Raw genomic sequence first — 27,235 nt, 5'->3', positions numbered from 1 at the left:
AAAGCTACCAACAAAATAGAAATAGAACCTCTATTAGTCGCGCACGTTGGCACGCTCGTCGCCTTTGATCACTGTTTTCATATTTATAATATTTATCCACATGCTTCTAGTTTTTACATTCACAACACGTGTTTTAGTTTCATACAAGTGCGAATTATATATGTGCTAATAAATTATATTCAGTAGTGATTTAAATTGAATATTTTGATTAGTATTATTTACTATTCGTAAATATTAGTAAAAAAACTGTGCCGTTATACTTTTTCAATGCTCCAATATAATTGAGGTTAACTATCCGTATGCATTATTTATTGATATGTATTAAAATATTATTTAATATAATTAATTATAAATATTATTAAATTATTAATGTTAAATATTTATTATATGTTATTTAATATTTACAAAATAAACTAACTCGAACATCAAATTAAAATAATGTTTAATATTAAATATTTATAATAGTAAATGAACAAATTTAATGAAACGTTTTGAAAAAAATGAAATAATGTTAAATTAAGAAAAAAATAAACTTAAATTAAATTTTTGAAGTTATTTTTTAAATTTATTTTCTTTTAAAATATTAAATAATCAACAGTAAATATTCAAAATTAAGAACCTTTAAATAGTATAGTACAAATAATGTCATATATATTTATTATTTTAATTTAAACAATTTTATTGACTGTGTTGACTATTTTTTTCCAGCCCTTTTATAATTTTATTGTAACTAATTATTTGCATGCAATTAAAAACTATCTTTTAATGATACCAAAGAAGTATTAATTCTCACGCGCGTACATAATTACAAGCACCCATTTTTTTTGTGTGCACAAAACACACTGTACAGAATAGATACCCAAATCAACATGTTGTCGTGCACTAGGACTGTTGGGTGTACGCTGGCACCTCCAGGTGGATGTCGATGGGCCAGCTGCACCAGGTGGTTGTCGATGGGCTAGCTGCATCAGGTGGTTGTCGATGGGCTAGCTGCTCCAGGTGGTTGTCGATGGGCTAGCTGCTTCAGGTGGTTGTCGATGGGCTAGCTGCTCCAGGTGGTTGTCGATGGGCTAGCTGCTTCAGGTGGTTGTCGATGGGCTAGCTGCTCCAGGTGGTTGTCGATGGGCTGGCAGCTCCTGTTGGTTGCCGATGGGCAAGCTGCTCCAGGTAGTTGTCGATGGGCTAGCTGCTCCAGGTGGTTGTCGATGGGCTGGCAGCTCCTGTTGGTTGCCGATGGGCTGGCAGCTCCTGTTGGTTGCCGATGGGCAAGCTGCTCCAGGTAGTTGTCGATGGGCTAGCTGCTCCAGGTGGTTGTCGATGGGCTGGCAGCTCCAGGTGGTTGTCGATGGGCTAGCTGCTCCAGGTGGTTGTCGATTGGCTAGCTGCTCCAGGTGGTTGTCGATGGGCTAGCTGCTCCAGGTGGTTGTCGATGGGCTAGCTGCTCCAGGTAGTTGTCGATGGGCTAGCTGCTCCAGGTGGTTGTCGATGGGCTGGCAGCTCCAGGTGGTTGTCGATGGGCTAGCTGCTCCAGGTGGTTGTCGATGGGCTAGCTGCTCCAGGTGATGGTCGATGGGCTGGCAGCTCCTGTTGGTTGCCGAAGGGCTAGCTTCTCCAGGTGGTTGTCGATGGGCTAGCTGCTTCAGGTGGTTGTCGATGGGCTAGCTGCTCCAGGTGGTTGTCGATGGGCTGGCAGCTCCTGTTGGTTGTCGATGGGCTAGCTGCTCCAGGTGGTTGTCGATGGGCTGGCAGCCCCTGTTGGTTGTCGATGGGCTAGCTGCTCCAGGTAGTTGTCGATGGGCTGGCAGCTCCTGTTGGTTGCCGATGGGCTAGCTGCTCCAGGTGGTTGTCGATGGGCTAGCTGCTTCAGGTGGTTGTCGAAGGGCTGGCAGCTCCTGTTGGTTGCCGATGGGCTAGCTGCTTTAGGTGGTTGTCGATGGGCTAGCTGTTCCAGGTAGTTGTCGATGGGCTGGCAGCTCCAGGTGGTTGTCGATGGGCTAGCTGCTTCAGGTGGTTGTCGATGGGCTAGCTGCTCCAGGTGATGGTCGATGGGCTGGCAGCTCCTGTTGGTTGCCGAAGGGCTAGCTGCTCCAGGTGGTTGTCGATGGGCTAGCTGCTTCAGGTGGTTGTCGATGGGCTGGCAGCTCCTGTTGGTTGCCGAAGGGCTAGCTGCTCCAGGTGGTTGTCGATGGGCTGGCAGCTTCTGTTGGTTGCCGATGGGCTGGCAGCTTCTGTTGGTTGCCGATGGCCTAGTTGCTCCAGGTGGTTGTCGATGGGCTAGCTGCTCCAGGTGGTTGTCGATGGGCTAGCTGCTCCAAGTGGTTGTCGATGGGCTAGCTGCATCAGGTGGTTGTCGATGGGCTAGCTGCTCCAGGTGGTTGTCGATGGGCCAGCTGCTCCAGGTGGTTGTCGATGGGCCAGCTGCTCCAGGTGGTTGTCGATGGGCTAGCTGCTTCAGGTGGTTGTCGATGGGCTAGCTGCTCCAGGTGGTTGTCGATGGGCTAGCTGCATCAGGTGGTTGTCGATGGGCTAGCTGCTCCAGGTGGTTGTCGATGGGCCAGCTGGTCCAGGTGGTTGTCGATGGGCCAGCTGCTCCAGGTGGTTGTCGATGGGCCAGCTGCTTCAGGTGGTTGTCGATGGGCCGGCAGCTCCAGGTGGTTGTCGATGGGCTGGTTTCTCCAGGTGGTTGTCGATGGGCTGGTTTCTCCAGGTGGTGGTCGATGAGCTGGCAGCTCCTGTTGGTTGCCGATGGGTTGGTTCCGTCCCCTGCCAAGCAACAAAGTACACTCTTAGAAAGTTTCATTTCTTCCTGGCGATCAGCGGAATAAAGAGTTCTCTCTCAAACGAGTTACCGCCCTCTCGAATCGACTACCGTTTAGAAAGATAGGCGCATAGCTAAATGGCAGTATTATATATTTATTCCTACGAGCGCAGAAATGCGAGTGACGGCGATGTTTGCTCTTAACCCTCTCCTCTTTTTTCTAAAAAAAATAAATTAAAAACTCAAATATTCATATTATTCCCCAAACATTCTAGAAATTTCAAAACGAAATATAATTGGAAACATAGAGTGAAATTTTAAAATAACATAATTTAGTTTTTATATAAAAACTTAATGTATATATTCTTACGTCATTGCCTCCGGTGTCCTAGTTATTGTAATATAATCGGGAAAGTCAACAACGATCCCCGGTGGAGGACAAATATATACATATATATAGTATGCTTAATAAGGGATATAATTGTTAATAAATAAATGCAAACCATTACTTTATTACCCTGGAGATTAAATAAGACTATAAATGAATTTTCTCTGCCATGAACTATATCGAATTAAAATTTATTTTTAAATATTGGTAAAAACTTTTGTTTAAAGTAAAGTTAATATAATGAAACAAACCGTTACTGCAAAGGGTAGAAAGACAAAAACGTCATTACATTTTAAATATAAACACTATAAAATCAGTTGTAAACAATAAACTTCCTTAATAGCAAATTAATCGTTATTTATTTTTACCATCAACCTTGTACCATAAAACATTATATGACCACGTACTATTGTAAGAATTTAAAAATAATTTACTAGCTACCTTCGTAGGCATAGTATGAATTTCATTACTTCATTTAATGCTAATTGCATTGAGTTAAAAAAATTCAAAATTGTTTTTTCTGCGTGGAATTTCAGAAAATCTTTAATCGATGATTTTTTATCATAGTAATTTTGTATGCTGCGTGCCTGTCAGTATTTTCCATTAAGATCACCTAAACGTGACAGTTTTTTATATCGTTGAAGTTTTAAAAATGTTCAAGGAGTATATAGAAGTGTCCAAAACCTTTTCAGAAAAAAAATAGGCACTGTATGCTGTGCCGAATGGGAATTTTAAAGTTACACTTCCCTAGGCACGCAATGAAAAAATCATGAGAATTAATATTTTGCGATGCGTAGCTACACAAAAATAGACAGGATGAATCATCTACAATTATATTTACGTGATTTAAATTAATATAATGAAGTAACTGATATTGAATACTGGTATACATAATTAAAAACCTTTATTTGTTGTGAATATAAGTGACAGAGATTGTGTAAATATACTTTTTCAAATGTATTTATATATGTAAGTGAGGTTATGGTCCCGAATGTACATTTAAAAAAAATTTTAATTTATAAATTAAAATAAACAATCGGCTTAATTATTGATTTTCATCATTAATATCTGGAATATTTTCCTAAATTAAATAATTCTTTATGCACTTGTTAAATTCATACAGAATAGTGAGTACTTTTTAAACGTTTTATACCAACCGAATTGTAATATTACTCCAGTCATTCTGTTATTTAATTTAACTATTTTACGTCAAGTAAGTAGGTATAACGTCTTACACGCGTATAGGTATAAGAACATGCAAAATTGTTTTTTTTTTTTTTTTTAATTTTCAAAAGTATGTTTAAAAATCGCTTACTTCAAATATTCGGGTATCAAGTAAATAAGTAAAATAACTAATGACTAAAATTTCCCACATTATAAACGCCATAAAAAAAACATTTATTGACTAAAATTAATAGCTGAACGATTTTGAAGATATTCGGACAATTCTATATTTATAACACGCATTAATTATACATAATGCAACATGAACTACGTACGCGTAGCAGACCTATGTAAACGCAGGAAAATAAACAGAGTTACGTGATATTGCTGAAAAAATAATAACCTAACTGTAAACCTTTCCCACTAATATCCTGTACGTCAAAAATTGTTATCCCGAGACAGTTCATAAAATTGATTAGTCGGATTAGCGTTTTTGTAAGGCCAAGAACTTGACCACTGACAGTCACGAAAAAAGTAAGCGAAGTAACGATCAGGTCGACAGAGACTTTAGCGCTTAAAAAAAAACACTCAAAGATAATCGCAAACTATTACGAATGTTAAGTATATTCCGAGTCATCTTATGTAACGGTGTCATAACTATGAATCAGTTGCCCTAAACTGATATAACACCAAGAATGATGTAAATAATGAGCTGTTTGAATCGCTTCTCATTATCCACATTATATCAGTGTCTACTTCCAGAGCGCAACTGGTAGAGTAATGGGTAGCGCACATGTCTTCCAACGAGAAGTACGACGGATCGAAACTCATCTGAACGGACATTTTTTTTTCAGTCTACAACCTTGGCTATACAAGTCCGGAAAACGATATTTTAAAACTATAACCAGGGGGGTATTAAAAATGACTGTACTTGCCACGACTGGACAAAAGTAAGCAAAATCCAAACATTCACTTCTCCTGTAGGAAACTTTATCAGAGAATGTGTTTATGAATTCTATCAATACATTATAAGTAAATCTATTTGGACAAAAATGTGAGCGTGCATTTCAGTACTCGCCAGAGAATTGAGTAACATCTACGCTCGTACACGAGCACATTTTGTGTTCTCATGTTGTAGATACACCTATAATACGAAACTCGGGTCTCGGACACGAAATTTAAAGTCGAGTTATTTAAAATAATAATTAGTGTTATAAATATGCGCAATTTGTGCTCTCAATTACACTTCTTGACGCGAATCACATGTAGTTCTACAACCGTTGCTACGTCTACTATCGAATCATTCCATTTGCAGACCGAAATTTTAAACTATATAATGAAGAGGCACCGATAATAAGGTTAAAAAGACTTGAATAAATACAAATTCCCGGATTTGAACCTGATTTTCGACTATTAATTGTATTGAAATAATGTCCCCATTTTTTTAAAATTTTATTAAAAAGTTAGTATTTTAAATGTATTCATTGACTTTTTGAACTTTAGTTTGCGTCATCCATCATAGATAGCAGCACTATCTGTTACCGTCACATTCACGAAATTACTTCAACCAAATGCCGTATACCGATAGCTTATATGTTACAAAAACACTAGCACTACTATACAACAACGAGGATGCTTTAACCCTCTAAACATGCAAAGTCGATCTTCTTACTTGGGCATAGGCTATAAATGGTGTTTATTATGGGGTGTTAAATCCTTAATTTGATAATAAATTGTATATAATCACACATATCAGTTCCTTTAAAGCAATCAAAATTTATATTATACTATAATTTTACCTATATAAAACTCGAACATATCCCAAACACAACCAATACCTTTAATTACTAGTTTTAATAAAAACCCAGAGAATTTTTTTCCCTTTTTTAAAACGAACTATATTTCTGTTTTTACAGAACGGCACTAATTGTTGCTAAAAATAGGTACTTAGATAACTTTTTTTTACTGGAATGATTCAGTATTCTTGAATGTATTCATACCCTTTGGAGAATAAGTTATTTTTAAATGGCTGCAATCTAAGATTTTTTTTTAAATGAACTATTATTCTGTTTATCAAGATGTAATGATTCCTCAAATTAAAATATAATGGCGGGCGCTTCAACCCAATTCCTGTTAAACATTTCCATCGCATTTACGAAATTAGGCCCACCGAATGCCGTAAACCGAGAAATAAGCAGTTACACAAAAAAATCGTGTGTGGACGCCACGCGCGTCGTTAGAAGAGATTTTGCAATATATATATATATATATATATATATATATATATATATATATATATATATATATATATATATATAGGGCCTATATATATAAGAATGTAAGTGAGCAAGTACACACGTACATTTACTGAAACCACTTCACTCCTAATCGTTGTATTTTCTTTGCCGCCTAAAGTTACACTTGTGAAGTCGTCGCCTCGAACAACCGTACCGGCTGTAAATAAGTTTCACTTAAAAACTTCGGTATTTACCGAAAAACGCACACTGATTATTTGGTTACAAATTATTTACGCATGTAGTAGTTTACAATAAAATATAACTCAGTATGTGCAGTTCAAATCCTTATTCTAGACACTCTCCAATGATTGTTTGCACTGCTTGTCATAGGCAAAGCCGAAGAACGGGCAGAGATACAACACAGAGAAAACAAGCCAAAAATCAGCCCAAGTTGAATGCACGGACAGTACAGAGAATCATCCGGAAGGAATAAATCAGAACAATATCACAGAACAGACAAACAATGTGGGCTGACGACGAGACAGTATCTACCAACAAATACAGAAAACAATAAATCATACACACTCATTATAAAACGTTAATTTTTATGTGAATCTGCAAATGCAACATAATAATAAATATTGCAGTATCATTTTTTTTTGTTTCTCGCACAAATTCATTTCGTCACATCACCGTTCATCGTGAAAACTCAATCATAAATATGTATAAATATCGTAAATTACACGGAATTAAAATAAATATTGAACAAAACACGTCGGGCACTATTCCACTTAATTTTAGCAACAGTGATGAAATAAATATCAATCAGCATACTCGATAAAATAATTTTATTGCAGATACTGCTATTTAATGTGTAAAACACAAGTGAAGTTTTCATTACTCTAACTGAACATTAAAGCAAACAAGCTATACAAACTCAGCCTCCATATGTTTTTGCTCGTAAGACTCAAATGTATCGATTGACTTGAATTTTTGACACAACTTTGGATTTCAATACGCGAATTGTTTTATAGTTAACTTTTCCAACTAACTTAATTTGAAACGGTTTTCCGGAAATCCGTCATTTTCAAAGTAAGAAGCATTAATGTTGATACTATGGATTTCGGTTAGAAATAAGAAAAAAATTAATAGAGTTTTTATGTATCCTGAAGATATGTAGTTTAGAACCTAATTATTTTTGGAAGGTCTAGCGAGAAAGGATATTAGACTATTCAAGGAATGGATGTATTCTCCTTTGAATGCGCGCGCAAAAAAAAAGAACGACATTTACCGTCTTTTGTTTTCTCTTGCCATACTAAACGTTTTTACGAGTTGGGTCACAAGAATTCATTGGAAGCCTAGAGAAATAATCAGGCAAAAGCTTCCAGTTGTAGCTCGCTCAACACCAGTTTATTATGCCTGTTTTAAATATATTAAACTTTTTGGAGCACAGTAAAAAAGATTATTTAACAACAAATATAAGAGTTCAGATTAAATCAACACAAAAGCTGATATTTTCGAGACAATTACTCAAGGTCTGTAACTACAAATAAATAAACAAGTAAAGTCACCTTCCCATATAATTTGTGTAATATCGTGATTTCAAAAGAATACTTAGTAGGCAAGATTTTACAAATCATCGAAACAAATTAACGAAATCACGCATGGTTAAGCGGAAGAGCTAAACTAGTGGATAAAGATGTCGACGTACCTATACGATAATAACCATATCATTCTAAACCGAATCACAGGTACAATGACTCCGTGATAAACAAAAGTGAAGTAGTGAATTTTCTAATGGAAATTTTAAATTCACTTGATGTTAATGCATTAGCGCAACACATTCTGAATTTGAAAATCGGAGTGCCAATTATAATACTCAAAAACATCTATCAGCCCAAGTTATGCAATGGCACAAAATTAGTAGTTAAAAAAGTTGAACTATAAAATTGAAGCAAAAATTCTGATTGGACCTTGAAGATAAGACATTCTACTTCTTCTACGAATACCACTCATTCCGACCGACAGAGTTTGAGTTCAAACGGCTTCAATTTCCAATACGCCTTGAGTTCGCTATGAATATCAATAAAGCAGAAGTGCAATATTTGCCGGTGTGCGGTTTGAATATAGAAAACAAAAGCTTCTCACATACGTCGCATGCTCAAGAGTCGGTAAAACATCTGATCTTTGTGTTTATGCAGAAAAGGGACAAAAACATTTGTTCATTTCACCAGCTTTAATAAAATAAATATAACGTTAAAAAAGTAATGTTCCTTTTCTTTCATTCCACAACAACACAAATCAGGGCAATAAAATGAATTAGGTGTTTCCTTGGTGAATATATGTTTGTCAAAATACTTTGATTTAATATCCACATAGTGGCCAGTGTAGCTTATATATTCTCATATTCCTTAACTTTAACTTTTATTTTTATTCAGTACTTAAATTCACACTTCGATAATAAGTACGTAAAAAATATTTACGAGACCAAAAGTTTTATAAATTATAAGTTTGAAAAATGTATTACACTTTTTATAGTACAAATTAATCATTGAAAAATTACGATCACCAAAAATATTCAGTCATTGGTAGCGTTTAATATTAATTTTAAAATACCATCGTAAAATAGATAAATGTTTAAAGATTATGCTATGTAAAAACATCAAAATAAATGATAAATGAGTCCTAAAAAACATTTATGATTTTTTTTTTCCTGCAAAACTCCACGACCCACACGGAGAAACCTCCCCATTGGCTTCCATGATGGAGCACAAAGAAAGTGCTCCCATCATGGAAGCCGATAGGGAGGTTTTTTGTTTCCACCCAAACCAGGTTCTTCGAAATCCTCACTTGTAACCAGTGGAGGAGCCGGGGCGCGAACCCGGGTCCTACAAGTCACAAGTCAGACGCTCTACCCCAGAGCCAAGAAGGTAGAGCGGTGAAACCCGCACTTTTATACACTGACACTGTGTTATTCAAGCTCACGCCTATAAGGCGTTTGTCTATCGCAAGAAACCACGACTGACAAATAATTACTTACTAAATTATACAATTTTCTAGAATAACTTATATTTGGTTATTCTGAAATACCACATATCATGTGATATTTCATGTAATTTAACAGTTCTTAAGGTTATTTTCGCTTTATTAAAAATACAGAAGTTAAGTTTTAACGGTACGTCACGTTAGGTTTGTGAAATTTAAAATACTCCTGCCTTTCTTGGAACAAGCATACTCAAAAATATCATTTACGGAAGAATATTACACTCTAGGAATCTACCCATTATTATGAATATAACTCAGGAAAAAAGAATAATAGCGAAACTCCGAAGAAGGAATATTTAAATCACTTTTAAACCAATATCCGGAAAAAATAAAAAAATCCATTTCCCCCCACAAAGTTTACGTTTTGTAAATACATTAATCACAAAAGTTAAAGGGAACTACGTGCAAATGTGCCACTTAAAATAGATATTTTTAAAATTTCTAATTTACACCATTAGTAATTAAATAAAGAATAATATAATATTTTACTATTATAATGATTACATTAGTAATTTTTACCCATAAAAATCCATTAACATTAAAAATATAAAATGTTGGGCATTTACCGCCAAATACCAATTTAAGTGTTAGTAAATTAAAATAAAACCTTAGTTTTATTTTTGCAGTCTCTTAAAAGAACACATAAAATACTTTTAATGCTGACTAACATTATTTTAAATAAATTTAAAAAAAATTAAGTTTAATTTTTTATTATTATTAATTATACTAAAACTATCCTACTCTTGTTTCGAAATGTTATCTAAAAATAATTATTTTGACATCTTGATAACTCAGAAAACCGTTGATAGGTAACAAATTTAACACTGGACTTCTTCAAGTCGGCAAAAAGAAAAAAAATTGCACATAATTGCGCCATTTTTAACACTATTATACCCTTAAGCACTAGAGCTTGAGATACCGCAAAATCAAATTCATACAAATAAACTTTAGATAAAGATGTCTCTACAGGCGTTCAAAGATAAATAAATACCTCGGTTCCAGCATTCAATATAAGTAATACTTATGGAAGTCGCCAATCCGTTAGAAAAATTGTTTACACTTTATCAAGCTAGTGGGACTGGCCAACACGAGATGGCATTGTGATCGCTTACTCAAGCTGGTAGCGCAGTAAGCGGTGGGCTGGCTAATTACCTTCAAATACCTTTCTCTGTCTAAACACACGCACGCGAATCGAAAAATAAAAGAGTATTTATATGTAAATGAGAATTATTATTATTATTTGTTAGTCATATTTTCTTTGTGGTTTTCTTAAGTATTGTATGCCAGACACAAGTTGATATATATTTTTAAACGGTAAAAATTAAATGAACCCGGAAAATCTGCTGTGAAGTGAAAGATGTCGATAGAGTTATCATGCGCGGAAATGTGTGTAAAAAAGCCTGCACGTGCCTTACAATTAAGTTATGCATGGCCGTGCACACAGGAAGAGCCTTAAATTTTTTGATGGGCGGTTTTTATTATCTATGTTCGCCGGTTTGAGTGATGACGTCATGAGAACACAACGGCAATATGTGAAACGCTCAGAAGTGTTATTGCATTGACATCAGTTGGCGAGACCTTATAGCCGGCGACACGTAAAATACACATTACACACACTAATGTGAACCCCATTTACTCTACTAGAAACTGAATTTATACATTTACATAGACTTTTAACACATAACCTGCATTTGTGCTGAACTAGCTTCTAATGGCCATGATTTACACTTGTAGTATGGCCAAAATAAATTATTATTAAACGATTAACAACGATTAAAAATGCTCTAAGAAGAATAAGAATTAATTTTTGAAGTAAATTTTTTTACAGTCGGTAGAATAATTTAAGACTCGCAAGATAACGGAAGTGAGTAGGTAAGAGCCCGTCTACAATAGTCCGAACCTGTGCGTGGTCCGTGTCCTTATCCGAATGTGAGTGACGTCACATTGTCTCACCGAAAACTGCCCTGTCCACAATTGCGATGTCCGATGTCCGAATGTATTGATTTATAAAGTTGTCACCAGAGCTCAGCAAATGTGCCAAACCAAATGTTTTTTTTTTTTTTGTTGTTCTGATGCTTTCCAGTTTGAGATTGAACTTATTAAAGTTATGTAAGTTATAAGTGACTTACAACACCTTCCATCTCCTTCAATAACAAAAACAGTTTTCAAACGGGAACCGGAAATTCAAATATCGTGAGTGTTCTGTTCTTTTTCTGTGTCCGAAGTACACAGGTTGGGACAAAAAGTTCAAATTGACGAATGTCTTCGGACCAGGTTCGGACCTTCGCCCACTTGACGCATGACGTCAGAGGGTCACGTGGACCAATCAGCGACGAGTGTCCTTCGGACACAGTTTAGGACATTGCTATTGTAGACGGGCCATAAACAGAGTTAACGTGTGTAACGTTTGTAACAAATACTGCTCAACGGAGAAGGGTTTTAAAAAATATGTGAGCCAGAGATTTAGTACTCATCAGTGATGTGTAACATCTATACTCAGTCATGAGAAAATTAAATAATTGTTCTCGTGATTCAAATATAACTATAATACGATACCATGACTAAAATTTAACGTATAAATTTTTAATATAATGCTGAGAGTGATAAATATCTGCAAATTGTGTTTGAAACTAAATTTATGGACGTAAACCACACGGAGTTTCCGCACCCGCCGCTATAATTCTCTCCCGGAGCACATACGTCGACTATCAAATGATTAGCAGACAGTAATTTTTATTTTTTCCCTAAAAACTAAACATTTTGGAGAATTTCGAAGGTCTAGGTCAAGGTCATCCAAGATGGCATACCTACCGGCACACAGGCAGCAACTCTTGTAGCAGGTGTTACCCTGGATTTTTTTAAATGTTAAACAAGTTGTGTAAGGTACCAATTCACTTTACTTATGAAGAGGCTAAAGATGGAAAATTTTACATTAATAAATAATATCTACTGATCAAATCAAACTTATTATATATTTAAATTATTTTATATTTATTTAATTATTTGATTTCTTACTTTATCAACCGTATTCATATCACTCCAGTCCTTATAATATATTATTTATACGCAAGCAAAACTAAGGTTCGTTTTTTATTACGCCAAGTAATTCAAACTTTAGGGTATTAGGTTAATAAGAAAAATTACCAGTAACAACTTTAACACGAGTTGCCGAAATAATAATAACCATTCTCACTAAACTAGGGGGAATAATTTTAATGAGAAGAAACATCAAAGATATCCTGTATTTCCTAAATTGTTAATCAAAGACAGTGCATAAGCTTGGTTTTTCGGAATACCAAATTTATAACGACCAAGGACTCCACGCAGATATATTGATTTTCTGTTAAAACAGTGAGTAACATAGCTACGATTAAATAAGCAAAAATCAGAAAATCGCACTGATTAAAAAAATTCAAATACGTTCACGTTCATTCCATTCCGTAATAGTGTTCAAGGTTATCGTGATTATGAATCAGTTACCCTAAACCAAGAAAATAGTTGAAGCAGATAAACTCCGAGGGTGATGTAGATAAGGAGCAATTTATAACAGGTATTCAATTGTATAAGGTGTTGCGTATGAATGCCAACATTTTATAATTGCCCACATATCGAGCGCAACTGGTAGAGTAATGGGCAGAGCAACTGCCTATCAATTAAGATATTAAAGGTTCGAAACTCATCAGAACCGAATTTTTTTTTTGCCGCATAAATTTCTTTATAAGTCACACGATATTAAAAAAACACTACAACCAGTGTCCTGAAAAAAAAATTTGGTGGGTGGGGGGAAGTTTTTTAGGAAAAAAAATACAAATAAATTATTTATTTTGTTTCAAAATGAGAAGAAAATGTGGGCCACAACTGGAAAAATATCAGTAACATCACATCCGTGTGTTCTGATGTCGCAAATTCACTTATATTACGTGCGAAACTCTAACAGAATATTATATATATATATATATATATATATAATGCTGAACGTGATAGATGTACGCAAATTGTTTTTTACACTACGACTGCATTTATTGATGAGAATCACACGTACTTTCCGCACCCGCAGCTATAATATGTCATTCAAACTGTATAATGAAAATGCTTCGATAAAAGCGAAAAATACATTAAAATTTTCGACAAGGAATTTTATTAATATACTGTCCAAATTGTTAAAATCCACCAGTAAATACTTTGAAGGATTCCCCTGGCTCGCGCCATCCGTCACAGAAGGCAGCACCGTCGTTACACATTTCCGTTCCATGCGACTTCCTCCCCATTCGGGAAATTACTCCTACACAAATGCCGCATACCGAGAACTAACTTCAATAAACCTGCTGAAGCTATATTGCAGTTTATTGCTTGAATCTATTTTGTATGATGATTTTTCTTTTATTTTACCTTCCTGTCCGTCTTTTCAAACTATTATTATTACTTCTACTATTATGCCTAAATACACATAACATTTTTTATTTACGTCACAACCAGTAAGTGAAGTAAAACTTAATAGAGGTGTTCTAACACCCCGGAAGTTACATTCAGATTTTGGTGAAACAAATACGTAGTTTATCAATTATATTTTTCTCAAATCATTATTTTTGACATGTGGTTTATTTTTAAATTTCTTTAAGTAAACGTTGCTGGGTACACATCATCGGAGAAAAAGGCTGTTGATTCGATTCCCTACTAGCAAGCCAGTGTAAGCCTTAGGTTATTAATTAATTTGCTAAAAAATGCTATGTTTGCAAACTAACTCTTAGATTTAATAATTTACGATGTTTGAGTGAGTATATTTTTCATTGTTACTAATGAACTTTAACTCTTATTACTTGCTATTGGTATTTTTATGAATCTTCCTTGCGAGTTACTTTGAAGCTATTAAACAAGTTCTAAAATATTAGCCTTTAAACCGCAACGGCATGTTTTGCTAACCTAAGGCCGGTATTCCAAGACTTTCGGCACTACCTTTTTGGGACACAAACGTAACCTAACTAGTGGGCCGTATTTCAGAACGTGTCCAACCCGAACCCCATTGGCAAACATTTTAATAAACGGTGCCCTGCGCGAGGGTAGAAACTGGTTCCAACGCATTCTAGTGGACGCTTCAAATTCATCGATACAAATGTAAAGGTAAAAATCCTAGAGATAGCAGTACCGTCGCACAAAAATGAGACCACCTTTTTTATTTTCTCAAGTACTTACTAAAATGCGATTATTTATTGTTATGACAATTAAACTGTACCAAATGTATTCCAGGATAGTTTCGCTGACATACCAATTCTCTGGTACGTCCTCCGATGCGCACGAAAGTAATGGCCCAAGACATAAGTCCGCCATCTAGACGGAATCACTGAAAAAGTGAGCCTTGTGTATGCGCAGAAGTTTGGACACACAAAAAAAAAATTCGTTCCCTAAAAATAAGGTACTGGCCGTGTACCCATCTATGGGTTTGGAAGCGGTTAGGATACAGGTGTAACAGTATTTAATATATATTTTTGTGTCTTGAAATCCCAGCCTAAGTGACTGCTTTTCCAGAACAGATTTTATTTATATAACTCTATAGTGTTTTAAAAGTTTTTCTGAATATGTTTATTCGGCCTGGCTCACAAACGTGCTGATATAAACTTATCGCAAACTCGCACGATGCGAAAAGGGACTTGTTTATGTATTTTCTTGCTAATTTTCGCCTTGATCTCATTTTGGGTATTGCGGGTTCCATAATTCCATTCCTGCCTGGGAAAGAGTTTGAGGGGTGGGGGTGAAACCACAAAAGGTGGCAAATGGAAACGGTTTCGTTAATCTTCGAAGCACGAGGCAGTTACCGGGCGCAGATAATGTCGTCCTACTCTCCCCCCCCCCCCTCCAACCATTATTTTTTTTTTCCTCCGCCACACCTTATCACGAGGTTTATTATTTAATTTCGAGCCATGAATTTTTCACGAGCCCCTCCCCCCTCCTTTTTTGCATATTTCCAGTCAGCGTTTCCAGGGCGCTGGCGAGCGGATAGCGGATAATCCCGCGACTTTATGATAATGAGGGACCGCGCGCGACCCCCGGCCCCGCAGGCTATATTGCGTTTTGTTTCTCAAGGAAGATTCTCTCCGCCGCAAATTGGAATTTATAATTTCCCCCGGCTCTGCGTCGTTTCCCAGAGGGGAAAGTTGGACTGCATTAACAGTTCGTCGTCTCCCGCGAAGACGACATCCGTCCTTTTTAACTTTCCAAAACCAAAACCATAGTTCGTGGGACAACGTTATATAGGTAAACACCAACATTATTTCGCGTGGGAAAAAAACAGCTAATTTAAATATATATATAAAGGGCGAGTCTTTCAATACTTGTCAGTAATGTGTAACATCTAACGTAGGTAATAAGCAAAAATATAATTTCTTCTCAAGTTGCATATACCCTTACAAAAAAAAACACGGGCCTCGAACACGAAATTTAAAGTAGAATTCTTTATAGTTACACCCAGCATTACACATATGCGCAAGATGTGTTTTCAACTACATTTCTGGACATCATTCCATTTGAAGACAGGAAATTTTATACTATACGACGAAACGGCTCCGATAAAAGCGAAAAATACTAAATCCCGGGATCGGAGCAGATTTTCGACAAGTAGTTATAGTAAAAATACCGCCCATCTTGTTATAATTCTGTCAGTCGCACCTGTGTTTCTGTACCATGTGCGTCTCTGTCTGAGGACGGGAGCAGATAGCAGTTCCCGAAACGTCGCTTGTTTCTGTTTTGGTAAAACTATTGTGTTTGTTTGTCTTTTCGTTTTGGCGTGTTTTTTTCTCGTTTCAACTGTTGTGCTGAATTATTTTGGGTTCAATATTTTTGTGTTGTCATCATTTGTGGTTTTTTTTTTTTTTCGTTCTCTTAGTACATTTTTCTTTGTTTGTTGACCATATTCCTGTTTCGGAATATTTTGTGGTGTTCATATCCTTGTTGACAACATCAATTGTTTGCTTAATTTTGTGTGTTTTTTGTCTTTTTTGGGTATTTTTATTTATTTATTTTATTTATTAGTTTTTCTTCAACAGAAAAAGTTCTTAGCAATGGCGTATGTCCAAAAACTTACATCAAGTCATGCACTCCCATTGCACAAATCTTTTAAAGATAACACAAAATAAATTGTTACAAATATACTTAAAATGAAGATGTACATGATATAAATTTAACTCACCAAAAGTTTCTACGGGCGTTAAGAATTTCAAAGATAAATACCTCAGTTCTAGCAGCGTCTCAATTAAGTAAAACTTATAGAACTCGTAAATCCAGAAGAACATTTGTTTACACTTTATAAATCTAGTGGGACTGGCCGACACGAGATGGCATTGTGATCGCCTCCTCAATCTTGTGGCGCCGTAAGCGGTGAGCTGGGAAATTACCTTCTCTGTCTAAAACACGGTCATACAGTTACGTCTGTCAACTTATATCCTTTGTCTTGACGTTAATCGTCCGCTTAGTGAATATCCAAGCGGCCTACGAACTAACGGTGCTAGAAGTAGTTGAACCCATCATTAACATTGTGTTAAATGAGAGTTTCGTTCAAAATATTATATTATTCAATAATGTCTCAATATTTACAAAAAAAAATGTTTTCACAGATTTTTTTGTAATTTGTTTAGGTACTTGGTAAATGCCTAATCACAAACCACTCTCTACTGTAAATACTTACAATTGAAAACTGAATCATTTAAAACAGTTCCTGTTTAAATATATAATTAACTAAATTACAGTAAAATTTACTATATTGCATATATTAATTTAAAATATACACATTTAAAAAATTAAGTAATTAATTATTTAATATTGTGAGAAATTAAAATTTAAATTGAAAAAAAAAACCGATCCAGTGAGTATCGAACCCGAGCCATTTCAGGCCATACGCTAGACCACCGCGTCAAGCCCATCACGTGACTTTAAAACATATTACTGTTTAATCCCTTCAATTTATCTACCAAATACCGTTAAAATTTAAGGCATTTCTACAGACTAGTACTCGCCAGTGAAGTGCAACATCTGAACTCATAATCAAGAAAATTCAAGGATTTTGTGAAACTCCGGCACAAAATTTTAACGTAGAATTCTTTAAATAATCCAGAGTGTGATACATACCTACAAATTGTGTTATTAAAAACATTTCTAGACTCGAACCACGCTTAGTTTCCGCACCCATAAATAGAATTCGCTGCCGAACCAGCTACGTCGCTAATACTCGGATCTTGCAGCTTTCTAGAACGGACAGAAAAAAAAACGGGAAACATGGTTTTCCAACACTACACACGCCCCTTAATTTACCCCCTGAAGGGATGGTTTCTTAATTCCTACTCGTTCGTAAAAAATAACAGTTTAAAGCTTACATTACAATACCTGTTTTTTCACACTGCCGCCTCCATTCATTGTTTACTACACGATCGTGTACCTGTTTGTTTAGCACAAGTGTGGCCAACTATGGAGAATAAAAAAATACGCTAATTCTTTCGTTTCATATTTTGAAGTTTAAACCCTGGATACTGAAGGCTAGATCCTAATGTCATGATCCTGAGGTACATAAGGCTTGCTGTTATAGTTCAGAAAGTCGAAATATCCTGATGTATGATCCTGTGGTACATGATGCTTGCTGTTTTAGTTTAGTACGTTGGAAGTTCCTGTACATAAAAATATTGTCATATAATGTTGATTTATGTTTATGCTTTTCAACCTATTATCATAATTCTTTCTTATTTAACACCGGTTACAGATGGTAGCAGCAGTGCATTTTTCGTATAAACGTTTTGTTACTTTTGCATACTTTCGCATTATTTGACCTATTTTTACATTTTTTTGCAATTCGTTCTACGCATCTATAAACTCTCAAAACCTTTTTCCACTGTCCGCATTAGAATTGTGACAATTTGTGAAGACGTTTTGAATAGGGTTATGTGACATATTTTACCTATTATATACCCATTAACTCATTCCTAGCTTCCATTGAAGCCATAAACAGACAATAGTAAATAAAGGTCGATTTTCTACGCAATATAACGCGTGTTTTAAATACTAAAGAAATCTACATTTCCTATCCCTGTTAGTGAAGTTTCCCTACTAATGCGCGTGGCGGCCACGAACGTTTTTATTCTTTATTGGCATGACGCAGAATAATGATTATTCCGTTTCCTGTTGTATAGTTGATGTCTTGCCTGTGCCTGATGATTGCAAGGGCTTTCATCCCCCCTTCCCTTTACCCTTGAAAGTCGCTTGCGGATATATTGCCCTTCTCTCGGTATTGAAAACAAATTGCTCATCTCGCTGGAAACTGCGCTTTCAGGTATATCTGCGGCCTTGGGGGCGCATATCCTCTTCCTCCTTGCTTCCTGGAGGCTGATCCTTTGACCCTTTCCAACTACTGGCCCGTGATCCTTAAAGGGCCCGGTGTGCTCCGCCCTCTTTTAATTAATTTCCTGAAGGAAGCAGCGAAGAAGGAGCAGGTAGGGCAAGAGGTTTCTGAACCCTTTGGGTGTGGTGGAGGGAGGGGGGGAGGACGGAAGAAAGGGCGAACTGCAGGAGAGGAAATGATATGATGAGCAGTCTAGCTCCTTGTTTCGCTCGCTCTAGTTCCTTGTAGTCTCTGACCTCCTGATACTGCCGTCAGAACTGTTCTCGATCAACACATTGTATTCAAGGCAAAAAAAAAATAATTTTAACCACGCATGAATCAAACAAATCTCATCGAGTAATATTTGTATTGTGTGGTAAAAAAAAAAATATTATTTACAATGTATTATTTTTTTGTTTTTCTTTCCTTTTAAAGCTGGTTGGGTAAGTCAAGGTAATTACGTCATCGCAGAGCACAGCGGAATAAAATAGTTAGACAATTATTCGTAAGACGCTTTTCAGGCCTTTTTCGTCGAAAATGTTTGAAATATTTATTGCGAACCGCAATTGCGTAATTAATTAGCTATAAAATTACTTGCAGAAAACACAGACGACGGAAATGTTGCATTATATAGCATACTTGAGTACTTGTTCACTCGCATACTTCAGCACTACGATACACTTGTACGCGTATTTCAAATATTTGTGTAATGTGTACCGTACACATTTTCCAATCCTGTTATTTGTGAGTTTTCGCTTTTAACCCGCGTGGCGGCAAAGCAAAACTTTTTCTATTTATATTACCCAAGTGTAAAAGTAGTATATAATAGCCGGTCCTGAAACAGGGTTCAGGGTGTGGAGCCGAGAGCCGGCTCCGCCATCTTGGATTTGTGACGTCACGGCGGCAAAAAATTCCTCAAAATTCCTCAAAAATGACTCAAAAAGACTCAAAATTTCCCGTTTTAAAAAAATTTCCCGTTTTCGAGGGAAAAATTCCCGTTTCGAGGGAAAATTTCCCGTTTTATTCCTTAAAAATCCCAGCGGCTGAAAATTCCTAAAACTGGCTTAAGCATCCTTAACTCAAGCCAACGTTAAGCCATTTATAGGATGATGACGTCACCGTTGCAATTTTCGTTACGTCCGTCATCTTGAAAATCCGCAATTTTTATGTTAGAAAATCGGGGAATTTTTTTAAAAATCATTAAAAAAAATTATTTAATCGAATAAATAATAAAAATCATAAAAACCACTGTTGCAGTTATCGTTACGGTCACCATCTTGGATTATATAAATGTTGCATATTTCGTTACACCCGCCATTTTGGTTGAGTAATATACCATCGTTACACTTTATGTTACGACCACCATATTGGATCCTATTAATGTTGCAATTATCGTTATGGTCGCCATCTTAAAATTTAGACGCCATCTTGAAAATCCGTAATTTTAATGCTAGAGATTCGGGGAAAAATTTAAAAATCATAAAAAAAATTAATCAACCTAATTAAATAATAAAAAAATCCTTAAAACCACCGTTGCACTTTTCGTGACGACCGCCATCTTGAAATCACCCGCTGGAGATCATCATCTTGTTTTCGTCCGCTAGAGTGTGCTGATACCATGTTAGTATAAGTATCTAGTCACCACACCTTTGTCCTTGACCTTGAACTTTGACCTTGACCTTGAAATTTGACCTAGACCTTAAACTTTGACCTTGACCTTGAAATTTGACATTGAAATTTGACCTTGACCTTGAAATTTGACTTTGTCCTTGAAAAATACATAAAATTCTGGCTTGTACTAGAACTATATCTTTGTTCAACAATGAGAAGTTCACAAGCTAGCATAATCTGTTTATGTATTTTTTGTTTATTTTTTAAAAATTTTTATTAATTTATTTTTATTTTTTCCTGAAAATTTTATGATATCAAAGAAAACTTGTGGCGGTTTTCTCCGTGTGCTTCCGATTATTCTTGTCAATATTATGGCGGTTTTCTCCGTGTGCTCCAGTTTATTCTTGACAGTATTATGGTGGATTTCTCCGTGTGCTCCTGATTATTCTTGACAATATTTTGATGGTTTTCTCTGGGTGCTTCTGATTATTCCTGACTAGACATCTGATGGTTTTCTCCGAGTGCTTCTGGTTACTGATGAGGAATTTATCTCTGCATGAAGGATTTTTTTACTTAATGAAGCATGTCATTTTTTATTCAAGGTTGCATATAATTAGTGAACTTCTGCTACTTAATCATCACTTGTAATATTTTTATCAGGTGGAAATTTAAAAAATATATATATTATTACTCAGTCAAATTATCTCTGAGAAATCTAAGAAGCACTAACAGGATGGACGAACTTCCTTCTCCTTGGAGTCTAGCGAAGCCATCGTTCTATTGCGATCGTTAGTGAGCATCCCGCATCCCGCATAAAAGAACTAAATATTATTTACCTGCAAGTAACATATAGCGACATCTGTTGTTGAAAAGCAGAACTACTTGCAACAAGTACCTTTGAATGAGATAAATTAATTCTCGCTGATGAAATAATTAAAAAAATCTATTTAAGTAATATATCTAATTTAAAACTCTTAGTTTGCATCTGGCATTAGTCTCAGTAACTAATATGAATCCTGATTCGGGATTTGATGCTGTATCGAAACGTCATCACTGTAGATACTGTAGCAAGGTGTTTACCTTGAGAAAGAATGCTAAACGACATGAGAGAAGCGAGTGTAATTTGGGTCCTTGTCAAAAACCATTTCATTGCAGTCAGTGTCAGAAATCCTTTGGTAGAAGATATTACTTGGATGGACATTACAAGACCTGTACAATTAAGATGAATAAAGATAACGAAGACTGGGCTACAACATCGCGGAAGAGGAACGAAGGCGAAAAAGCTAATGCTAAAATTACTGATCTAGATCAAGATAATAATTTAAAATTTAAAACAAACGAAGGAAGTTGTAACCACATTAGAAATGAAAATATATTTACTCCAATATCTAGTCGTCTCCATGAAAATGAGAAAGATGGAGAACCATCTGAAGCTTACAAGGTCGAAGACTTTGATGAATCATCTGAAGCGGGCATGATTGAAGATTGTGGTGACACATCTGAGGCTGACATGATTGAGTACTGTACTGAAGCACCTAAAGCAGGCAAGATCGAAGACTGTGATGGCGGTCTGAGACCAAAACGATGGAAACGACGTAATAAAATAAATTATCCTGATCAAGTTTGTGGTGCTGACATGATTGAAGACTGTGGTGACACATCAGAAGCTGGCATGAACGAAGACTGTGCTGACACATCTAAGGCTGACATGATTGAGTACTGTGCTGAAGCACCAAAAGCATGCAAGAGCGAAAAATGTGATGGTGGTTTGAGACCAAAACGATGGAAACGTCGTAATAAAATAAATTATCCTGATCAAGCTTGTGATAATCACTGGAACGATGACGAAAGTGACCTTGAGGTTGGTGTTAAAACGAAAGACACCAGAGATAATAATATTTATTATAAACATGCAAGGATGAACGCAGCAGAAGAGATTGATTATACCTCATGGGAAGATCCTAACATATTGGTTGACAGGCTACGACTACTACATGGATCGCTTTGTGCAGGAAACTATTCGAACATTAAAGAAATATCCTTCATACTCAAAGAACTGAGGGAAGCTGGCTACATACAATAATGGCTTAAATTAAATGTATGTGCATAAACTTGAGGATAAATTAATATATTTTCTTTCCAAATGGTATCTACCATTTATCGAAATCTGATTTCTAAATAAAACTTATAACTGAAAGGTGCAAAATACGTTACCACTGCCAGTCAAAATGTATACTAATAAAGACATGTTAGTAATCATGCCAAGTTCGATAAGAAAAGTAATTGGAATCAGTTGGAACCAATTGAAGATGGAGCTCTTGGAACAATTGGAGCCTTTTGAAGCATTTGGAGCCTTTTGGAGCTGTTGGAGCCATTTGGAGCATTTGGAGCCATTTGGAGCATTTGGAGCTGTCAAGCGTTTGGAGCATTTGGAGCCATTTGGAGCCGTGTGAAGCATTTGGGGGCTGTTGGAGCCATTTGGAGACATTTGGAGCATTTGGAGCCGTTTGGAGCATTTGGAGCCATTTGGAGCTGTCAAGCATTTGGAGCCATTTGGAGCTGTGTTAAGCATTTGGAGGCTATTGGAGCATTTGGAGCCTTTTTTTGGAGCTGTGTTAAGCATTTGGAGGCTGTTGGAGCATTTGGAGCCTTTTTTGGAGCTGTGTTAAGCATTTGGAGCTGTTGGAGACATTTGGAGGCCGTTTGGAGTATTTGGAGCCATTTGGAGCCATTTGGAGCTGTGTTAAGCATTTGGAGGCTGTTGGAGCATTTGGAGCCTTTTTTGGAGCTGTTGGAGCATTTGGAGCTGTTGGAGACATTTGGAGCATTTGTGCCATTTGGAGACATTTGGAGCATTAGGAGCCGTTTGGAGCATTTTGAGCCATTTGGAGCTGTTTTAAGCATTTGGAGGCAGTTGGAGCCATTTGGAGTCTGTTTGGAGCATTTGGAGCCATTTGGAGCTGTGTTAAGCATTTGGAGGCTTTTTTTGGAGCTGTTGGAGCATTTGGAGCCTTTTGAAGCATTTGGAGCCATTTGGAGCTGTCAAGCATTTGGAGGTTGTTGGAGCTGTTGGAGCCATTTGAAGACCGTTTGGAGCATTTGGAGCCATTTGGAGCTAAGAAGTAGTCGTTGCACGTCTATGCAGGGCTAAATGTTTACAAGATTGCTGGCTTTCGCAAGTGATTCTGTAGTAGGATAGAAATTGTGTAATAAATATTATGTTTGTAAAAGACTTTGTGGTGTTTTATTTCTCGAACCTTACACTTTTCTGGTACTTTTTTAAAATTAAAGTTGTTTTGTATCGGCCAGGGATCGAACCAAGGACCTTAGTCGATCTAATCAATCAGTATATAGATTACAAATTTATTTAATGAATTTTGAACTTTTTCCCGAATCTCTAGCATTACAATTACGAATTTCCAATATTGTGGTCTTGATGTCTGATAGGATAATGGTAGTAGAGGATTTAAAGTCTCTTTAAGAATTTTGAACATGGTTTATTGAAATTATTATTTTTTATATAAAATTAAATGTTTTGCATCATTCAGGGATCGAACCAAGGACTGGAGCGGATCGAATCAATATGTAAGTTAATGAGTGATTTATTTAATGAATTTTGGATTTTTTCCCGCTTTTCTAGCTACATTATTACATGATTTCAAGATGGCGGTCGAATTTCAAGATGGCGGGGGCACCTCGGTAATAAATGATTACTGCACTGTAGCGGGTTAGAATAAAATTATCCAGATGGAAATGTACTCCATAATACAAGTACACACACAAGATGGTGTACTCCGGCAGGTGGTAGCTCCTGGTAGCATGTACTGAACATAAAATGTCGGATCCATGATGGTCAACAAGGACAAAGTCAAATTTCAAGGACAAAGTCAAATTTCAAGGTCAAGGTCAAATTTCAAGGTCAAGGTCAAAGTTCAAGGTCTAGGTCAAAGTTCAAGGCCAAGGTCAAATTTCAAGTTCAAGTTCAAAGTTCAAGGTCAAGGTCAAGGACAAAGGTGTGGTGACTAGATACTTATACTAACATGGTATCAGCACATTCTAGCAGACGAAAACAAGATGATGATCTCCAGCGGGTGATTTCAAGATGGCGGTCGTCACGAAAAGTGCAACGGTGGTTTTAAGGATTTTTTATTATTTAATTAGGTTGATTAATTTTTTTTATGATTTTTAAATTTTTCCCCGAATCTCTAGCATTAAAATTACGTATTTTCAAGATGGCGTCTAAATTTTAAGATGGCGACCATAACGATAATTGCAACATTAATAGGATCCAATATGGTGGTCGTAACATAAAGTGTAACGATGGTATAGTACTCAACCAAGATGGCGGGTGTAACGAAATATGCAACATTTATATAATCCAAGATGGCGACCGTAACGATAACTGCAACAGTGGTTTTTAAGATTTTTATTATTTATTCGATTAAATAATTTTTTTTAATGATTTTTAAAAAAATTCCCCGATTTTCTAACATAAAAATTGCGGATTTTCAAGATGACGGACGTAACGAAAATTGCAACGGTGACGTCATCATCCTATAAATGGCTTAACGTTGGCTTGAGTTAAGGATGCTTAAGCCAGTTTTAGGAATTTTCAGCCGCTTGGATTTTTAAGGAATAAAACGGGAAATTTTCCCTCGAAACGGGAATTTTTCCCTCGAAAACGGGAATTTTTTTCTTAAAACGGGAAATTTTGAGTCATTTTGAGTCATTTTTTGCCGCCGTGACGTCACAAATCCAAGATGGCGGAGCCGGCTCTCGGCTCCACACCCTGAACCCTGTTTCAGGACCGGCTATTATATACTACTTGTAAACATTACGTGTGAACATTATGTGTTACATGGAATGTTCTTTTTTGGGAGGAATAGCTAGCTCACAATTTATTTTAAAAACTAGTTCCTAAACTTCTTTAGCTATTTATGCTTAACACTTTTTATCATTATCTAAAGCCTGTTCTAACGTCCAAGTTAAGATATACATACATTACTGCCATAAGTCATCTGAAAGATAATATGAAAATTGATCCTGTATGTTTTAATTAACTGTACTGTTCACCCTTAGAAATTTTTAACTAATAAAATATTTTTACAAGTATTGCTCATTGTAATTGAGGCATATGATGTAACTGTCAATAATCTATACTAATGGCGTAGGTTATTTTAACTGTGCTAAAGATACTAAAAAAAATAGTGCTTTCCGTGAGTGATAGATAACGCTTCGCTATGAAAGCAAAATTTTAATTGTCAACTACATCCCTGGGGACAGACACATTTTTTTTATATATAAATTAAGGTCCAAGACCAAAAACAGCATATAATTATTTACAAAAAAGGCATTATTAGAAAAAATACTGTACCGAATTACTTTAACGCTTTTTATTTCACCATGTACTAACATAAAGTGATGATTTTATTTTTATTTACGACTGATAGTAACACAAATAATGTCAAAGAGTTGAATTCAATTTTTACCATTTGAAACAACATATTTGTTTTTAAATATAAGTATTAATAAAATAATTAACTACTTCTTCGGAAAACATTTCTAATGATGTTTTAAATATTAACAGTTGTGCCAGATGTATACGTGTGACAAAAAAATTGAAATCACATATTTTAAAGAGTCGAATTTTGAAAATATGCCGGTATAGTCTATGTATAATTTTTACTTTAAACTTTATGTGGGAATTCTTTAGTTTTGTTGAAAATTAGCTGTTTCCATAACTTTCCTCGCGTGGACAGTACAACTCACTGATTTATTAGAGGATTTGATTCACTTCCTTGCAGTTATTACCCATTTTTCTGCAATTTACCTTCGAGAAATATGTTTTAATACTATACCAACTGCATGAATATATATATATATAGCTAAACAATCACAAACTAAAATAAATATTTAAATTGAGATCAGAAGAAAAATTCACCTTGTCGATCAAAAGTAGTAATTTTTTTACAGAATTTATCATTTAGTTACTTACTCCGTTTGAGATATCACAATAAATCGCAGACTTAATTGATCCAGGTGTGTTAGGTACGAGATAATATATGTGAACCATTTTCAATTGTAACTTAAGCCATTTTTCGAAACTTAGTTTCATGTTAGGCACTAAATTCTGCAAAAGATTCACACAGAAGATAACGTGCAACACATTTTTTTTAAATACTCAATTTATACATTTCTTTTCCGTGTGTTATCATGACCGCAATTTTTTTTAAGAAACACACAACATGAAAACACAGGACCCCAGTAACATTTAGAACTTGATGTAAGATTTTGGACATACGCCATTGCTATGCACATGTATGTCTATAGAAGAAAACTACAAAAAACACAAATGACAAAAATACAAATTAAGCAAAAAATTTCTGTCGTCAGGATATAAACACCACACAATACTCCACAACAGGGATATAGTCAACAAACAAAGAAAAATGGACTAACAAAACGAAAAAAAAAAAAAAAACACAAATGATGACAGCACAAAAATACCGAACCCAAAAAATTCAGCACAGCAGTTGAAACGAGACAAAAACACAGCCAAACGAAAAGACGAAACAAACACAACAGTTTTCAAAAACAGAAACAAGCGACGTTTCGGGAACTGCTATCTGCTCCCGTCCTCAGGCAGAGACGCACATGGTACGAAAACACATGTGCGA

At 35.9% G+C, this 27,235-nt stretch overlaps 1 protein-coding gene across 1 annotated transcript in view; it reads right to left on the bottom strand.

The window, feature by feature from the left end:
• Positions 1-2,507: 2,507 nt before the first annotated feature.
• LOC134539012 (uncharacterized) overlaps positions 2,508-27,235 on the bottom strand; it is a 71,832-nt gene continuing 47,104 nt past the window's right edge. Inside the window, exon 3 of the mRNA XM_063380676.1 lies at positions 2,508-2,763. Coding sequence (XP_063236746.1) covers positions 2,508-2,763 — 256 coding nt within the window. The remainder of the gene's footprint in view (positions 2,764-27,235) is intronic.

Source organism: Bacillus rossius, chromosome 14, assembly GCF_032445375.1.
Source record: "Bacillus rossius redtenbacheri isolate Brsri chromosome 14, Brsri_v3, whole genome shotgun sequence".
Lineage (NCBI taxonomy): Eukaryota > Metazoa > Arthropoda > Insecta > Phasmatodea > Bacillidae > Bacillus > Bacillus rossius.
This window is presented reverse-complemented; position numbering and strand designations above follow the sequence as displayed.